This window comes from Alligator mississippiensis, chromosome 2 (assembly GCF_030867095.1).
Source record: "Alligator mississippiensis isolate rAllMis1 chromosome 2, rAllMis1, whole genome shotgun sequence".
NCBI lineage: Eukaryota > Metazoa > Chordata > Crocodylia > Alligatoridae > Alligator > Alligator mississippiensis.
The window spans coordinates 102996411-103012339 of NC_081825.1; the positions used below are offsets into that span (position 1 = coordinate 102996411).

At 42.9% G+C, this 15929-nt stretch overlaps 1 protein-coding gene across 4 annotated transcripts in view; it reads left to right on the forward strand.

Moving 5' to 3' along the window:
• INPP4B (inositol polyphosphate-4-phosphatase type II B) overlaps positions 1-15929 on the forward strand; it is a 606962-nt gene that overhangs the window by 49235 nt on the left and 541798 nt on the right. For all 4 annotated transcript variants that reach the window (XM_059722033.1, XM_059722036.1, XM_059722037.1 and 1 more), the window contains exon 2: positions 11140-11204. In XM_059722033.1, the coding sequence (XP_059578016.1) occupies positions 11187-11204 (18 nt within the window). In that variant the 5' untranslated portion in view covers positions 11140-11186. The remainder of the gene's footprint in view (positions 1-11139; positions 11205-15929) is intronic.

Sequence of the window (15929 nt, forward strand, 5' to 3'; positions counted from 1 at the left end):
ATTGCTTTGAGTTGCTACTTTTAAACTATTACTAGTTGGCAGTCATCCTAATCTAACAAAGTACTGTTCATTAGTTTTTCTGATTCTTTTACGAAAATACGAGTTGCTGATCAGCTGTGAATTATTTTGTGGAATTGTTGGTTTATGTAGGAGTCTTATTTGCAGAGGCCTATCTGGATAAGGCTAAATGATGCTGACCTAGAACCATTTTAGTAAGTGAATAATAGTGCTTGCACTTACTGCTTGTTTTGATTTCTCATTCTAGCACTTACAAACAGGATCAAGGTGTCATTTTCAATCCTTGCAATTAAAGGAAAACAAGGCTTTTTGTTTGTTTGCTTGTAATTACAATACAAAACATATATTAGTGGCTAAAAATACTTGGGTTTTTTTTCCCTTTTCATTCTATTTATTGTGTTGGTGCATCTACATTCATAACCTCTAACAGTTAGAATGGTTCAAAGTTCTTGTTTATCTTTATTTGAATCGCTTTCCTATAATTTCAAAACAACTTCATGTCTGCAGAAAGCAGCTGTAAAAGCTGACTGAGTGAATAAACTGGATTCCCTTTGCCTTCCAAAGACTAAGAACTATACAAAATGGCTCCTAATGTAAAAAAGTTATTGTTTTTGCTTATTTAGAACTTATTATTGTTTTTGCTTATTTAGAAGGGAACTGATTTGTCTGATCTACGTACAACTGATGGTTGCAGAAAGATGAAAAACGTTAGGGATGCATTTTCAATGTGACTCTCCCCCCCCCCTCCCCCCCCCGTTAGCAATGATTTTTGGAAGATGCTGGCTTCATGAGGGAAAAGGGAAGGGGTTCACTAAGCCAAAAAAAATCTCCCTGCCTGTTACGAGAGAACCACCAGCACAGCAATGAGGGACATTTTCTGTAATTTTTTTTCTTTAGTTTTGTCCCAGCTCTGACCAGAAGGTTACCAAGCTGCTGTATTACAACCAAACTGGATCTCAGTGACTTGGGTTTGGGCATTCCCTAGGACTCTCTCATAAAGTCCTGGAGAACAGACCCCAAAGCACTGGTTCCCCTTTGGGATAGGGGATGTCCCAAAGCAAGAGGGCAGCTCTGGTTTCTTCTCTGACTCCTCTGGTTTCTCCATTAGCTTCTGCATAGGATAATGTAAAGTTAAAAGACTTAGTAAAGGATTTTTTAACCCTCTATGCTTTCCTGATAGGTAAAGCACAAAAATATATGGTTTTATGGAAAATGATGAACATCTTGTACAATCTCTCCATGTTTGATGTACCCCTCCTGAGGTTCTTTGGGTGTTGGTGCTGTTCCAAGGAGTTCAGGTTCTTCTTGCATTTTCCCTCCTGCTAAATCTTTTTTTTCTGGTCCCTTATTAGAAAGAGTATTACAAACTACAGGCAATCCCCCCTTAACACTGTTTTGTTTAGTACTATTTCGCTATATCACTCATTTTAAATTGATACTTGATTTCACTTAGCGCTCAGTGAGTTTCATTATAATGCTCACACTTGCCATGTTTGGTCATTAAAAACACTTACGGTTGCCATCTCTGATCGTTAAATAGTTTCGGTTTTGCTTAACACTCAGTTTTTCAGGAACCAATTAAGAGCACTAAGCCGGGGTTGCCTGTACTGTTAGAACACACCTTATCTCATTTCTAGGACTCTTTCATTCTGAACTGCCACCTATATTGTACTTTTGTGTTCAGTATAGCTTGTAAGAGTCATTGGCACACCGAGCAGGGGGTGGCCAAGAGTCTCACGTCTGGCTACATTGTTAAGGTTAATTCAATTTGGTGGTGGTTCTTAATAGCTCTCTAATTCAAGGCCAAGCTACCTGGGGGCCAGACTTTCCTTTACACAAGCAGTCTAGCACACAGTGGAAGACAGCAGTAAGGGCATAAGCATATGAAGTGCAGAAGATGGGCTGGAATTCATCAGCTACAGATTTAGGTCACAGATGTAATGTGTTTAAAAAAAATACACATATTTTTAAGAAAGATGGAGTGCTGAAATATACAAAGGGAATTGTAATTTCCTTGCACTGTGACACCTCAACGAGGACACACTTGTGACAGAACTGTCCAAAAATAAGGAGCTACAGAACAAAGCAGGCAGGGAGCCTGTTTGTATGACCAATTAGCAGCAGCTATACAAATTCCACTGCTGAGCTTTTAATAAAAAAAAAATTCTCAACCCCTAAACTCTTTCATCTATCAGAATACAGTTTATGAAACAGAATGGGTACCAAACATTCCAAACCAAAACTCCCTGTTTAGCCATATGCAGACAGCAGAAGGCTAGGGCTCATGGGGCTTAGCCCCACCAAATACGGCTCCACTGCTCCAGCGCCACTGACACACCCTGCCCCTGCAGTGCTGTGCCCAGCACCCCTATTGCGCACAGGCCCTGCAATGGCCCTGTGGGAGGGAAGGGCGGCCCCATGCTGCCCTGCACTGCCCACCTCTGAAATAATATTTTCTCCCACCACTGCTGGCCATGTGGCACAGGCCAAGCTGGTCCTTTCATAGATCATCATTAATTTTCTGGAAATTATTCAGCTCAGAAAGCATCTGCATGTTTTTTTCTTCTTCATTGAACTTTCATCTCTCAAAAATCTTTTTAGGGTTGGACTATTATTTAGTGTAATGTCTTATTTGTATACCATGTGATAGTAACCATTATAGAAATTATACAGTTGTGATCCTTAAGGCTAGGTACAGACGTTCAAAAAGCCTGAGGTGGAATCAATCTAAGTTATGCAGTTTTCTGTAAGCAGCATAGTTTAGAGTGGTAGTGAACAGAACACTTATTTGCCCTCTGGGAGGGAGGTGGGTGTTAAAGCTTAGACTGGGTTCTGCCATTTTAAAACTAGTCTGTGCTGAACTTCTGCTCTGTTGCAGGTACAGACTGGTTTCTAATCGCTTATACTGGTAAAAGTGTAATGTGTGTACCTGCACTCAGATTGCAAAATGGGGGCAAATTTCTGCACCTGCATAGTATGTCAGTGGAGATGAAAGGGATAGAAAAAGTTGAGGAATAAATGCTGCAGATTTTGAAATGCAGGGAAACAAATGGCATGATACAGTAGAAAACATTTAAGTCTCAATATTTGAAACCATTGGGCGCATCCACTTGAGCACGCATGTGCCTCTTGCCTTGCCTCAAACCCCTTTGAGGCAGGGCAACAGGCACGTGTGCGGGGAGAAAATTAGACCCCTGGATATCCAGGGGTCTAAAAAAAAAATTGGTGTTTAAAAAAGCAGAGCAGGGCACAGTCTGTGACCGTGCCCTGAGGCAACTAGAGGCTGGGTCCTCTACGGAGACACTCTGGCTGCCAGAACGTCTCTATGGTTGTCCCTCACCCTGGTGCTGAAACACGTGGCCAGCCAGGCTGCATGTTTCAGCACCAGGGTTCTGGTGCCGGTGAGTAAGGGGTCGGGGGGGGGCTGGGGGAGGGGGGAGGGAACCATGGGCGGACCCCCGACGGCTCTACCCATTTCCCCCAGTCCCCCTGACCCCTGCCAGCCCCCCCACCCCGAGGCCCCTGCCCTGGCTGGCCCCATCCCCCCCAAGCCCCCCAATCCCTGCCACCGCACCCCATAGTTTTAAAAAAAACCAAAAAACCCCCCACCAGCACTTACCTGCAGTCTGGCTGCCTGGGGCCCTGCCCGCACAAGAGCAGGGCAGGGTGACAGCCCCAGCGGCCCCAGCCTGGGCCCTGCTGCCCCCCCCTCCTCCACCCTGTGCTCCCTGGGGCAGCTCTGTCAGGAGGCCCTGGAGCCGCCCCACCCCTGCTTCTAAGGTAAGTAGAGGCTTTTTTTCCCCCATTTTTTTTCTGTTTTTTTTTTTTGTTTTTTTTCCTTAAGTGATGGTGCCTGGAGTTGTGGGGGTGGCCATGGGGGCCTGGGGGTGCAAGATGGGGGAGGTGAGGCTGGGTGGGGCAGCCATTGGGTCTGGGGGAGCAGGGGTGGGGCAGTCATTGGGGCTGCAGCAACTGATGGGGGATGGGACCAGGTGGGGCAGCAGTTGGAGGGCTGGGGTGGGGTATGTGGGCCCTGCAAGAGGGGTGGTAGCCAATGTGGGGGCCATTTGGCCCCTGTTGGGGGGCCTGTACCCCTCGTGTGGGGGATGAACCCCCTGTTGGGGGGTCATACCCCTTGTGAGAGGGCCAAAGGCCCTGTTGGGGGGGCCAAACCCCTTGTGTGGGGGCCATCGCCCTGTGGGAGCGCAGCAAAACATGTATTCATGAATTCATGAAACATGTATTTGGAGTTCACTTTATTATTATGATAAGAGACTTGCTTTAACACTGTAAGATATATCAATCAAACATTGTCCAACTGATCACTGTCTCTGTCTTGCTTTCTGTCTTTATAGTGGTCTTTTTTTCTACTTGTGGAGGAACATGGATTTGGGGGTATTTTACAGAGTGACTTTTGGATTTTTTTTATCAGGGATTTTTCAGTTTTCCAATAGGGAACACCAGAATTCCTGCTAGGGAGGCCAGTGGCAGGACCCTGCCTGCTCAGAGCTGGCACCTTGGACCCAGCTGGAGGTGGCTGAGCTCCTGGACAAAGGGGGCCAGGAGATCATTTTTTGACAGTTCAAAGCAGGCCACCACACCTGGAACGTCTTCCGGGTGGTAGCTGCTCAGATGGCCAGGCAGGGGGCACAAATGTCAGTAGTGCTGCACAAAGGCCAACCCTGCAACTGCAGCCTACTGGCAGCTGGCCCAGAGGGGCAGATGCCTCTACTGGTTATACAGCCCCCATCCAGGTCTGGCAGGCATACAGCAGGTCACAGCCAGGCAGCAGCCCCCACTGCCAGACTGCTGCAGTGGGTAGAGGGTGCAGGAAACTCTCAGGGCTGCTTCAGCAGTCCAGCTGGCACAAGGGGTAGTGTCCACAGGTACTAGTTGGCTGGGCCCCAGAAGCTCCTGAATGCTAATAGCCCTGAGCTACTTGCCAGGGTGGCTTTTTATACTGCTGGGGCCAGGACAGGGTAGCTTTTTATACTGCTAGGGACAGCACAGGTGCTGGCCCTGGGCTTTTTAGCTCCCCCTGGCTGAAGATCCGGGAGGAGCCAGGCAGGGTTATTTTTCCCCAAGTGGCACAATTTGCTCCACAACAAAATGCATGTCCGAGCACGTGCGCTGAAGCAAAAAAGCCCGGCTCAAATTTGCACAGCTTCTATTTGAGCTGCTGCAAGCGCACGTGCTTGCATGTGTGGATGCGCCCATTTGGTACGTTAATAATTTTTCATACATAGGATTACTAGTGTTTGCGTGCTCTTTAAAGGATCAAGTTTCTCATCTTCTGCCTAAAGATTATTTCTGCAATTTTTTATAAGAATATTCAAGACTCTTTTTTGGATTTTGCTAAGAAATGTGGAGTATTTCATGGAATCCTCTTCTGAATACTAGTTTTGCAATTAGGTTGGTTTCACTGTATGTATTTTTACTAGTAGGAAAAGTGCTACTTAGGCACCCTTCTCCGCACTTGCCCATCCCGCCATACCTATGCCCATCTACCTGGCTCCTGCTGCCACCCCCCTGCTCCCTCGCTGTCACCTGTCCTCCATGGCTCCAACTCTGGGCCCATTGTGGCTTGGGGTACAGAGCACATGGTCGCTTTAGCCCTGCCTCCCCCAGCCTGGCAGCAGTGGTTACTGCAGCTCTGGCCCCAGCCCTGGAGCTGCTGCCACATCTACTACTACTGTTTGGCCGGGCAGAGGCTGGAGTGACCATGTGCTCCATACCTTTGGCCAGCATGGGGCCAGAGCTTTGGAAGGTGAGTGGTGGTATGGGGAGCAGAGGTGGTGGAAGTGGTGCAGATGAGGGTACAAGAGGCTGTGGGGGCCGGTGATGGAGTATGGTAGATGGCTGTTTGGCTGTGGCTACAGCCCCGACCCTGGCTGGTGCCAGAGTTGGAGCTGCAACAGCTGCCTGCCCCCTCCCCTGCCCCGCTTGTACTCAAATCCAAGACGAGACTCCCCCATGTTAAATGCGGGAACAAAGCCACGTCTTAGATTCAAGGAAACACAGTAACTTATTTTCTGATGATGCCATTGCTTCCATTTTGAAAAACAAAAGGGTAGTTGTAGAGGTTTGTTGTTTAGCAGCAAAAATCTTTCTTCTGAAGTTGGCTTATCCATTGCCTTTTGAACATGCAGAAACACTAAAACCCATCTGAGAAACCTGAATTTCTTGGATATATATAATGATAATAAAAGATGTGCTATAAAGAAGAATCTTTGAAGGTAGGATTTTATCTGTTAATGTTACCGTTTGATTTATAAAACCGTAGTGTACTTCCTGAGCAATAAGAGATACATGTTTTAAACTATTTGTTCCTATGTTGTTTTTTCTTCTAGCATGACTCAGTCCCAATCCAAAGACAGAAGTGACATTTTATGCAGCATTACTCCAATAATGAAATATTTTTCATCCACCATGCCTCCGTCTCCACTAACAGATATTATCCTTAAAATAGAATTAGTTTGTTTGAACTGCATATTCAGAACTTTTGTTTTTATTGTTTGAATGTATAATTCTCTGAAAACACTGCAAGAAATGTCCAAGGAAGATAAGACAGGGGTGTTTTGACACATTGTTTTTCCCAAATGAGGAATTCAGTCACAGAGATCATATCACAGCAACCCAAATAATATTTAGTAAATTTTTCATTAGTTAATAATGCTACTCAAATGAAGATGTGAATGGCTTTGGAGATGGGATTCTTTCTCTTTTTATGTATTTACATGAATGCAAGCTTGAATATTTTAGTTTATTCCATAGATAAGTGTACTACTGGTTGGAATTGTAAAATTGTGCATGGAAGTACAGCATAAAAATCATTTTCCTGCATAAGCTTGGGGAGGGAGTGTACTCAAAGTTAATATAGATGCTGCTATCAAATTTTATTAATAGAAAGAATAGTAATGTAGCCTTCCACTGATTTTTTTTATGTTAATCGTGACACTTTCATATTTTGAAAGAATATAAACTGTATATATAGCATGCTCATGAGATCCGGTATAGCATCATAGTATATAGCAGCATCTTCTTTTTCTTTTCTTTTTCTTTTCTAATATTTCAGTTGACCTTGATGTCTGCTGTTTTTTAGATTTTGCTTCAACAATTCGTTACCATCATAATTATTTTCCTCCATCCCTTACTCCTCCTCTTCACTTGTAATCCAGTGAGGTTCAATGCCAAAGTTCTGGCTTCACTGGCTAGAAGACCATCAGCTTGTTTTGATAAGGAAGGAAAATTGAAGACTTGCAGAGTGGTCGGGGATGGAACTTTGATAGGTAAAAATAGCTTGTATAAAAAAAATGAATAGGTAAAAGTACCTTGTATGAGAAATTATCGTTTATTGATGCACGTGCTTGGCTGCTGCTGTCAGCTTTCAGTTTCACTAATCACACATTTATCAGTGGGCTTTTTGGTTTTCTCCAGTGCTAATGCTTGAGTGATACTGTATACCTTTTAAAATGAAAATGAGGGTTTGAAGGGACCTCAGGAGGTCATCTAATCCAACCCCGTGCTCAATGGTGGAACATCCCTGACTATATCATCCCAGCCAAAGCTTTGCCTGCTTGGGCCTTAAAAACCTGCAAGGATGGAGATTCCACAACCTCTCTGGGTAGCCTGTTCCAGTGATTTCACTATCCCCCCCACCCTGAGTTGTTTCCTGATATTTAACCTAAACTTCCCTTGCTGCAACTTGAGACCATTGCTTCTTGTTCTGTTATCCACCTCCACTGAGAACAGTCTAGCTCAAGGGTGGTCAAAATCCAGCCTGCAGGCCAGATCTAGTCCACCAACAGATTTAATCCAGCCTGCAAGTGGATAGCCACCAACTCAGTGGATCTGGCCTGCGGGCAGCCAGTGGCTCCAGCTGCTGCAGGGTACTGGGCAGGTGTGCGGGACTGCTTTGGCTCAGCAGCATCAGACATCAGCTGAGGACCTGGGCAGGGCTTCCCCCACAGTGGGTGGGCAGCAGTGTCAGCTTTCGATGCAGTGGGCAGATTCAGGAGCCTGGATGCAGAACCTGCCAGAGGTGTCTGCAGCTAATCCACCACTCTCCCAGTGTGTTGGAAGCTCCTGCGCAGAGCCCTGACCCAGCTGCCTGCCAGAGGCATCAACTGTGGACCCAGGCAGGAGCTGCTGTGGGTGGATGGCAGCTTCTCTCTTCTTGTCTCTCTCCCTCTCCCTCCAAAACTGGCTGAAACTGATGCAGCTGCCCACCCAGCCTGGGTCCATAGCTCGGCCTTGAGGCTCTTAGTGAACTACAGCTTCAGTTGGGTTCTGGAGGGAGGGGAGGAGGGGAAGACAGAGAGAGAGAGACAGGCAGAGGAATAGAGGGACAGAGACATGGATAGGGAGGGAGAGATGAACAGAGGGAGAAACAGAGGAGGAGGAGGAGGGAGAGATGGTGAGAGGGGGAAAAGATGAATGTGACCCTTGACATTACCCCAAAACTCATTAAGCGGCCCTCCAGCTGAAATAATTGCCCACCCCTTGTCTAGCTCTGTCTTCTTTGGAACCACCAATCAGATAATTGAAGACTGTTATTGAATCCCGCCAGTCTTCTCTCCTCCAGACTGCATAAACCCAGTTCCCTCGGCCTCTCCTCAGAAGTCATGTGCCCCACCTCCCTAACCATTTTTGTTGCCCTCCATTGGACTCTCCAATTTGTCCACATCCTTTCTGTAGTGGGGGAGGGGGGGGGGCAAAACTGAACACAGTACTTCAGATGTGGCTTCACCAATGCTGAATAGAAGGGAATAATCACTTTCCTCAATCTGCGGGCAACACTCTTACTAATGCAGCCCAGTATGCCATTAGCATTCTTGGCAACAACAAGAGCACGCTGTTGGTTCATATTCAGCTTCTTGTCCACTGTAACTCCCAGGTCCTTTTCTGCAGAGCTGCTGCCCAGCCAGTCAGCCCCCCAGCACGTACTGGTACATGGGATTGTCCAATCCTAAATGCAGGACTTTGCACTTGTCCTTGTTAAACCTCATGAGATTTGTTTTGGTCCAGTCCTCCAATTAGTCTTGCCATTTGTCCAATGACTTCTTTCAACTACATTTTCAGTAGCTAAGTTAACTTACCTAGCTGCTCTTATAAAGCATGCCATTATGGTGGATGGGTGTGTGCACGTGCGATATAACAATTGTTGAGGCTTGCCCAATAAATGATTTTTCTGGGGAAAATACTGATCTGCATTGTAATGACATTTAGCTGCCAGTCATGATCAGGAACCTTCTAGAATTCCAGTTTCACAAAAAAGTTAAAGTGTTTCCTGTTTCAGCAAACTTTTGTAGCCCAGTGTCTTCCCACCCTCTCCCATACAGGTTTCTGTTGCCTTGTATGGTAATGTGTTTAATATATCTCAATTTCCAGTAAGCTTGAATAAATGTCTGTTCCCTAGGCTGTTGTTAAAAAATCACTCCTGTTTAGCTGTAAAATCATTCCTAATGTAATAATTCCCACAATAGAGAATATGCTTTTTTTCCCCCCACTTGCCCTATAAGGGGGGGGGGGTGTGTGTGTGTGTGTGTGTGGAGACAAGAGGTGCAGATATTCACCAACCACAGGAACAAGCCTGATCTCTTAGCTGATAAGCTAAGACTGAGTGAGGCTCCCCCTGCAGACAGCGCACTAGTGAAAAATACAGAAACCAAACTTTGCTGTGGTCTCTGGATTCTGCTCATAGGTACCATTTCTTGTACCAGACTGTGGATAGTAAATGCTTGTTGCATCTGAAGGCAGCCTGTCTCTTCAAGCCTGATATTTCATTAGATTTTTCTATTCCAATGAACTAATTCAGTGCTGCTGCTTCTGCAAAGACATTTTTCCAGGATCAGCAGTAACATTCAACTGGTTTGATTCTTTTCTTCTCTGTTTTACTTCAGGCTAGAGGTAGAACTCAAACTGATAAAATGCTTGTCTAATGCTTTAGAGTGAAATATAACACTAGAGGTGTTGTCTGCAGACTTCAAGTAACAATACTGCATTACTTCATTCTGTTCCATTCCACGTTGTATTGAATTTTGTACTTCAGGAGTATTATCCTATACTTATGTACTAAGAATCTAAGTTATTTAAAGAATGTGATATCATTATACCCATTGCTGACAAAGGCAAGCTTCTCACTTTCCAGTAGTCTGTAGCCAAAATTATTTTTGAAGCCTAGTTTAATTGACTTCAGTAAAATTATCAGGACAAAGAAATATTCTTATTAGAACTTGTAAGCAGTCCACCTAATCAATAGCCTGTCTTTAGTGGCTACTTCCAAAAAGGTGCAAGGATCCCATAGAAAAATCCCATACAGTAACCAAGCACAGGTTTTCTGAAATCAGCCTCTAATTTAGTGAGGGCTATTTCCTGAAACAGAAGGTTTTCTGTCCCTTCCAGACTTGTGGGGGTTTTTTTTGTTTGTTTTTAGTTTGTTGTATCTACATAGCCTGTTTTTGTCAATAAAGATTTAATTGTAGGAAGGTAATCCAATATATCAGGCTGTATTTTGAAATACAGATGAGTTTAGTAACATGCATCTCTTTTGAATAAAGATTATTTTTGGAAAGTTAATCTCTGACATTTTTTCCTCTCTTTAAAAGAGTTTGAGTATACAGAAATCATGCACTGTAACACTGTTCATTTTTCTGTCAAGGAATGGTAAAGTAGCAAAACTAGAAAGCTTCTATAAATATTTTAGTTCTCATTTGGTGTTTTCAGATAACTGTACATTTAGATGAGTTCAATTTGTCATAATCCAAGTAAAATAGTAAATATTATGTCCCAGTAAGATTTATCTGTTGAAATGATGGAACCAAAAGCTGTTCCATGCTAAAGTGCCAGTTTCTGCTCCCATGTGAGGAAAGGGAGAAAAGCAAAGAAAACATAGTTGAATATATGCTGCAGTCACCAATTCTCTCAGCTGCGGGGTAGAAGAAACCTTCTGGGATGTTACCTGGCATTTAACAGCATGTTGTACATAGGCAGCTGCTGAATGAAGTCTTTTTTTTAAGATTTCTTCTTTGACCTTTATTACTAATGCATCTTCTTTAAGAAGCATTTAATGTGCAAAGACAAAAGGTTGTTTTTATTAATCTCTCACTTCTTTGCATACAGAACCGAGAGAGAGATGGTGCCGTCTGAAAGGAAATCTGCTTTTTCTAATGAAAAATAAGACCAAGGTAATTCTTTTTTTTTTTTTTTTAACTGATTTTTTTTTTCTTGCATTTTGGTATAATCGTCCTAATTTTAAGTAATTTTTTCTTTGTGGTAGTTACTGACATTTGTTTTAGGGACAAAAATTACTCTATTTTTAGTGTGGTATATGTGGGTGGGGGAGGGGGGAGAATCTCATTTACTTTCATAATATAAGGTATTCTCCATCAACAGCATTCGTTAGCTGACTTGCATGTGATTATATAGGGCCAGATTCTGCTTGTATTGCATACTCTGGAGTAACAATATTGACTTTACTGGTATAACTGAAATACAATGTTTGTACTTCTCAGAGTGCAATTTCAGACCCAATACTCAATGCCCCAATGTCACTGAACCTGATGTGAGATGGGGAGTTATTTTTTCTCTCTCCACATAAGCAGGTCCCTCTGATCTAAAGGGCAAATATATATCCAGACCCCTTGAACTAAGGTCTGACCCTGCCAGATCATGAAGGTCTCCTGAGAGTCACTGAGTGTTCTCATGCCCATTGAATTTAATAGTAGTGAAAGGCAATTGGTATCAGGAAGAAAAAAGCGCTATAAGTAGAATAGCTTGTTTTCTTGCTCTTTTTGTTTTATATTATGCCTATAGTTTATGTAGGTGGCTGAAAATGCAGAAGTGCATGAAATCCTAAAGAACTGAAGGAAGTGTACGAAATTTGAAATCACCTGTCATTAACTGCAAGCATTTCATAGCCAGTTCCTAGAGTATTTTTGTATTGCATGGGCCAGTGGTTGAATGGAAATGATAGCGATGTTTGACAGATTTTATATTCTGTTTAGAAAGATTTTCAGCATGGCACAATGGATTTTTTTTAAATATAGTTCTAAATGTTCATATACAATGAACAACAGTTCTTGCAAACATACACATGGAAGTTTTATGTGTATGCAGACAAGGTGATGTAGCATGGCATAAAGGTTTTATTGGCAAGAGTTTTTGGTTTGGTTACATTACTTCTGGACAGTGAAATGACAAGTAGATTTTATATAGGTTATATCATATTCATGCCAAGTACATGCCTCTCTCTCATACCTTCACCTATTATATACAGGCAGCATAATTTATAGAAACTGTTTCTAGTATGATGAGAGTTTTTAAAACTATCCTGTGACTTCCCCCTTTGCTTTTCAGTCTTCTATGGTCTTAACTTCCTCATGATGCTTGAATGCTAGCTAGGAGAACACTTTGTGGAAAGTGGAGACAGGTCCTTTCTCATTTCCAAAGCTTGGTTTTACAGTGACTCCTGGCATCTACAGAAGTAACAGCAAGGAGAGTCCTGTTCAAACTGTACAGCCCTGGGATGGAGTATGTTCAGTAAAAATGCAACCCTTAGAGAACTTAAGCATACAGCTCTAATAATCTTCCACTTGTCATATCCATTGTGGGGTTCTGCACAATTCAAGACTAAGTCTGAGTTCCCTTAATGGCTCTATTTGAAAGTAAATATAAAACTGTTGCTGAATCAAAATTTGCAGATAACACGGAGTTGTAGAAGGGTAGATAATGCAAGTGTTATGTATTGATCTGGACTGCTTGGTAAGTCAGTTCAGGCCAAACCATGTTTTTAATGTAGCTAGTTAAAAAGGAATAAAGAATTTGTGTTGTACCTACAGAATGACTGTCTTGGACAACAGTGACTTTGGAAGAGGGCTTAGGGATCACAGTGGAAAAGCAATCTATTGATAGCTCTTGGTGCAGTATTATGACACAAAAAGTCGAGTGCCATCCTTGAATGTGTAACAGGCAAACGGTGAGTAGGAACAACTGACAAGATAGGTAAAAGTACTGCTCTATCTTGTTAGGAAGACCGCAGTTAAAATAAGGCCTATCATTCTGGTATTCCCATTTTAAAAGGGCATTGAAAAGCTGGAAAGGCTGCAGAAAAGAGCCACAAAAATGATGCAAGAGCTAGAAAAATGCCTTATATGGAGAGACTTAAAGAGCCCAATCTGTTGATCTTATCAAAAAGAAGATTGTGTGGAGACTTGATTAGTGTCTGAGTACATTCATGGGGGTGATATAGTTGGTATTAATGAGCTCTGTAATCTAATGGTGAAAAGGATAAGAAACAAAGGCTGGAAGGTGGAGCTAGATGAATTCCGATTAGAAATAAGATACAAATTTTGAGAATTCTGGGAAATGTTTGAATTATTTCTTATACAGTTTTTGTTTGTTTGTTTTGTTTTGGTTTTTTTCTAAGTCAACATGAGACAGATACATGGTATGGAAAATTTTAGCCTGAATGGATGAAGTTTAGGAATGTAACAAAAACCTGGAAACTGGGTTTTAAAATAGGCATGGCTGCTAGTTTTCTCTTTAATTCTGACTTAGAAAATGTCATTAGCCTAGGAAATGTAAAGTAGAGAGCTGGGGCTAAAAAGCTGATAAAAACACCCACCCTCTGTGTTGTCTTAATCAGACTTATCTGCTGTAGTTTTCTACACAGGATGGGAACTTTGATCCTTAGGAGGCTCATTTGAATGAGACTCCTGCTGGTGAGTGGATTACAGTAAGCAGTGTGGTGGGTAAAAGAAAGAAGTAGACTTGTTAGCTATTTATCTGTTTCTTGTAGCAGTACACCTGTTACATAGGGATTCATATGTAATAATGTGATGGATGGACAGTGCGGCCTTCAGCCTCATTCAAATATTTTATTATCAAATTACATGCTTCCTGGAAAAAGGCTCTATTGTGGAAGTACTCAAAGAATTTAACTGTGAGACTGCAAGCTATGCTGGTGGGATTTTGAAAAGTGGAAAAGTGAATTTAGAGGTAAAAGACCTGTAGAAAGTCAGTGGAACCTATACTGTTCTCACCTAGTCACTCAATTCCATCATCATATCCCATACACTAGGTACAGACATTCAAAAAGCTTGAGGCAGAATTGATCTAAGCGATGTGTTTTTCTGTAAGTGGCATAGTTGAGATGGGTACCAAAGAGAACATGCCCTTTGTTTGGGAGGGGAGGGGAAAGGATCTTAGACCGGGTTCTGTGATTTTTTTTTTTTTTTAAACTAACTAGTTTGTGTGCTGAACTTCTGTTCTGCTAAGGGTATAGACTGGTTTCCAGTCATTTATACCAGTAAAAATGTAATGTATATACATGAAATAATGTCTTACACCTTGGAAGCCTCTGACTCGTTCACTTTGACAGACAGTCAGCAAGCCCAAGCTGGAATCAATTCAGTCTTCACAGGTTTCTCTGAGTTGCATAGATTGAACTGATAATGAGCTGAACTTGCATTCACTTTTCAGTTGGGAAAGGCAGCCAGATAACTGCACTGGCCCAGGCCAGAAGGCGGGGACACTAGAGCATACCTCCCAGCCTGATGACCATTGCTAAGCCCAGCCAAGCAGGGGCCATCTCTGATTAGCTGCCTAGCACATACACCTAACCTCCTGCTGTCCTCACACCCTGCAGGGGAGGGAAGAAAAGGACCTCCCCCCCACAATCAAGGTGCCAGCCCCCAAGCTGGCTGGGGTCCCCCAAGCTCTGGTCTGCCCTGCCATGGGAGCAGAGGGGAATTTGCTTTTCTCCCTCCCATCTGGTCAGGCTGCAGCTTGGCCTTGACCCTGCAGTCCTCCAAGTCGGTGCTGGCCCCTGCAGCCAGGCATCTGCCCACGTGCTGGGGGGGGGGTACCCCATGCCTCAGTTCAATTCTCCTGCCCCAACCCAGGGTCCCCTGAGCCCTGGTCTGCTGCAGCATGTGGGGGAAGGAGTCAGGAGGAGTAATCTTTCTCTGCTCTCACTGCAGGGCAGACCAGGGTTTGGTAAGTGTTACAAGTGCAGGCAGGACCCATCTAGGTCTATCTTCAACCCAGTTTGGCCATTTTAGACTGGTCTGCATGCACTGAACTTTTGTTCTTTTACAGGTTTAGACTGGTTTCTGATCACTTATACTGGTTTATGTGTAATTACTATCCCTAGAACAAGGGAAACCTCTACTATTTGTAATGCCTACTTGTGTTAATAGGTATACGTGAGTAAGTGTCAGTTTCCTTGATTTAAGAATACAGCCTTGAATTAATGTTTGCAATCCATTTCTGTACATCATGTTAACTTTTTTTTAATCACAGATTTTGGAGCTGATTTCCTTTGCTTTTGGGTTGTTTTATCCTCTCTCCTTTTTATTTTCAATTCATTCCCTGTCCTTTTCTTCTAGATTACTGTGGTGCATCCTTTTCTATTTTCCACATTTTCTCTCAGAATAATTTTTGAGCAATTTTCATACTTGAAAGAAGTAAATGTGTTACTTTACTTTCAAATCCCTCTCTTTCCTCTTTGCCAAACTCATTTTTCTCACTTTTTCACACCTCTGGCCAAAAAATTGTCAATTATACGTGTGAATCTGAGTTAATTCCATTGAACTAAAAACAAGTTGCCTAACTCATCTATGGTTTAGTTTCTTCACATTTACAATGCTAATACTGGTACTTGGCCAGCTTATTAAACCAATTTGTAATCGGATGAAAAAAGGCATCTACGTACAAAGTACACTTATGTTATTACTGTTTGGTAATGGTACCAAAAGACACCTTGTGCTGTACTGTGCAAACATGTGTTTTGACATGTGTGCTTATTTTAAAATGAGTACTTAGACATTTATTTGAAAGTGGATTATTTGAAAGTGATCCATAGCAATTAATGCCTATTTTAAGAGCTGTTAGTGTCTACTGTGGAAATC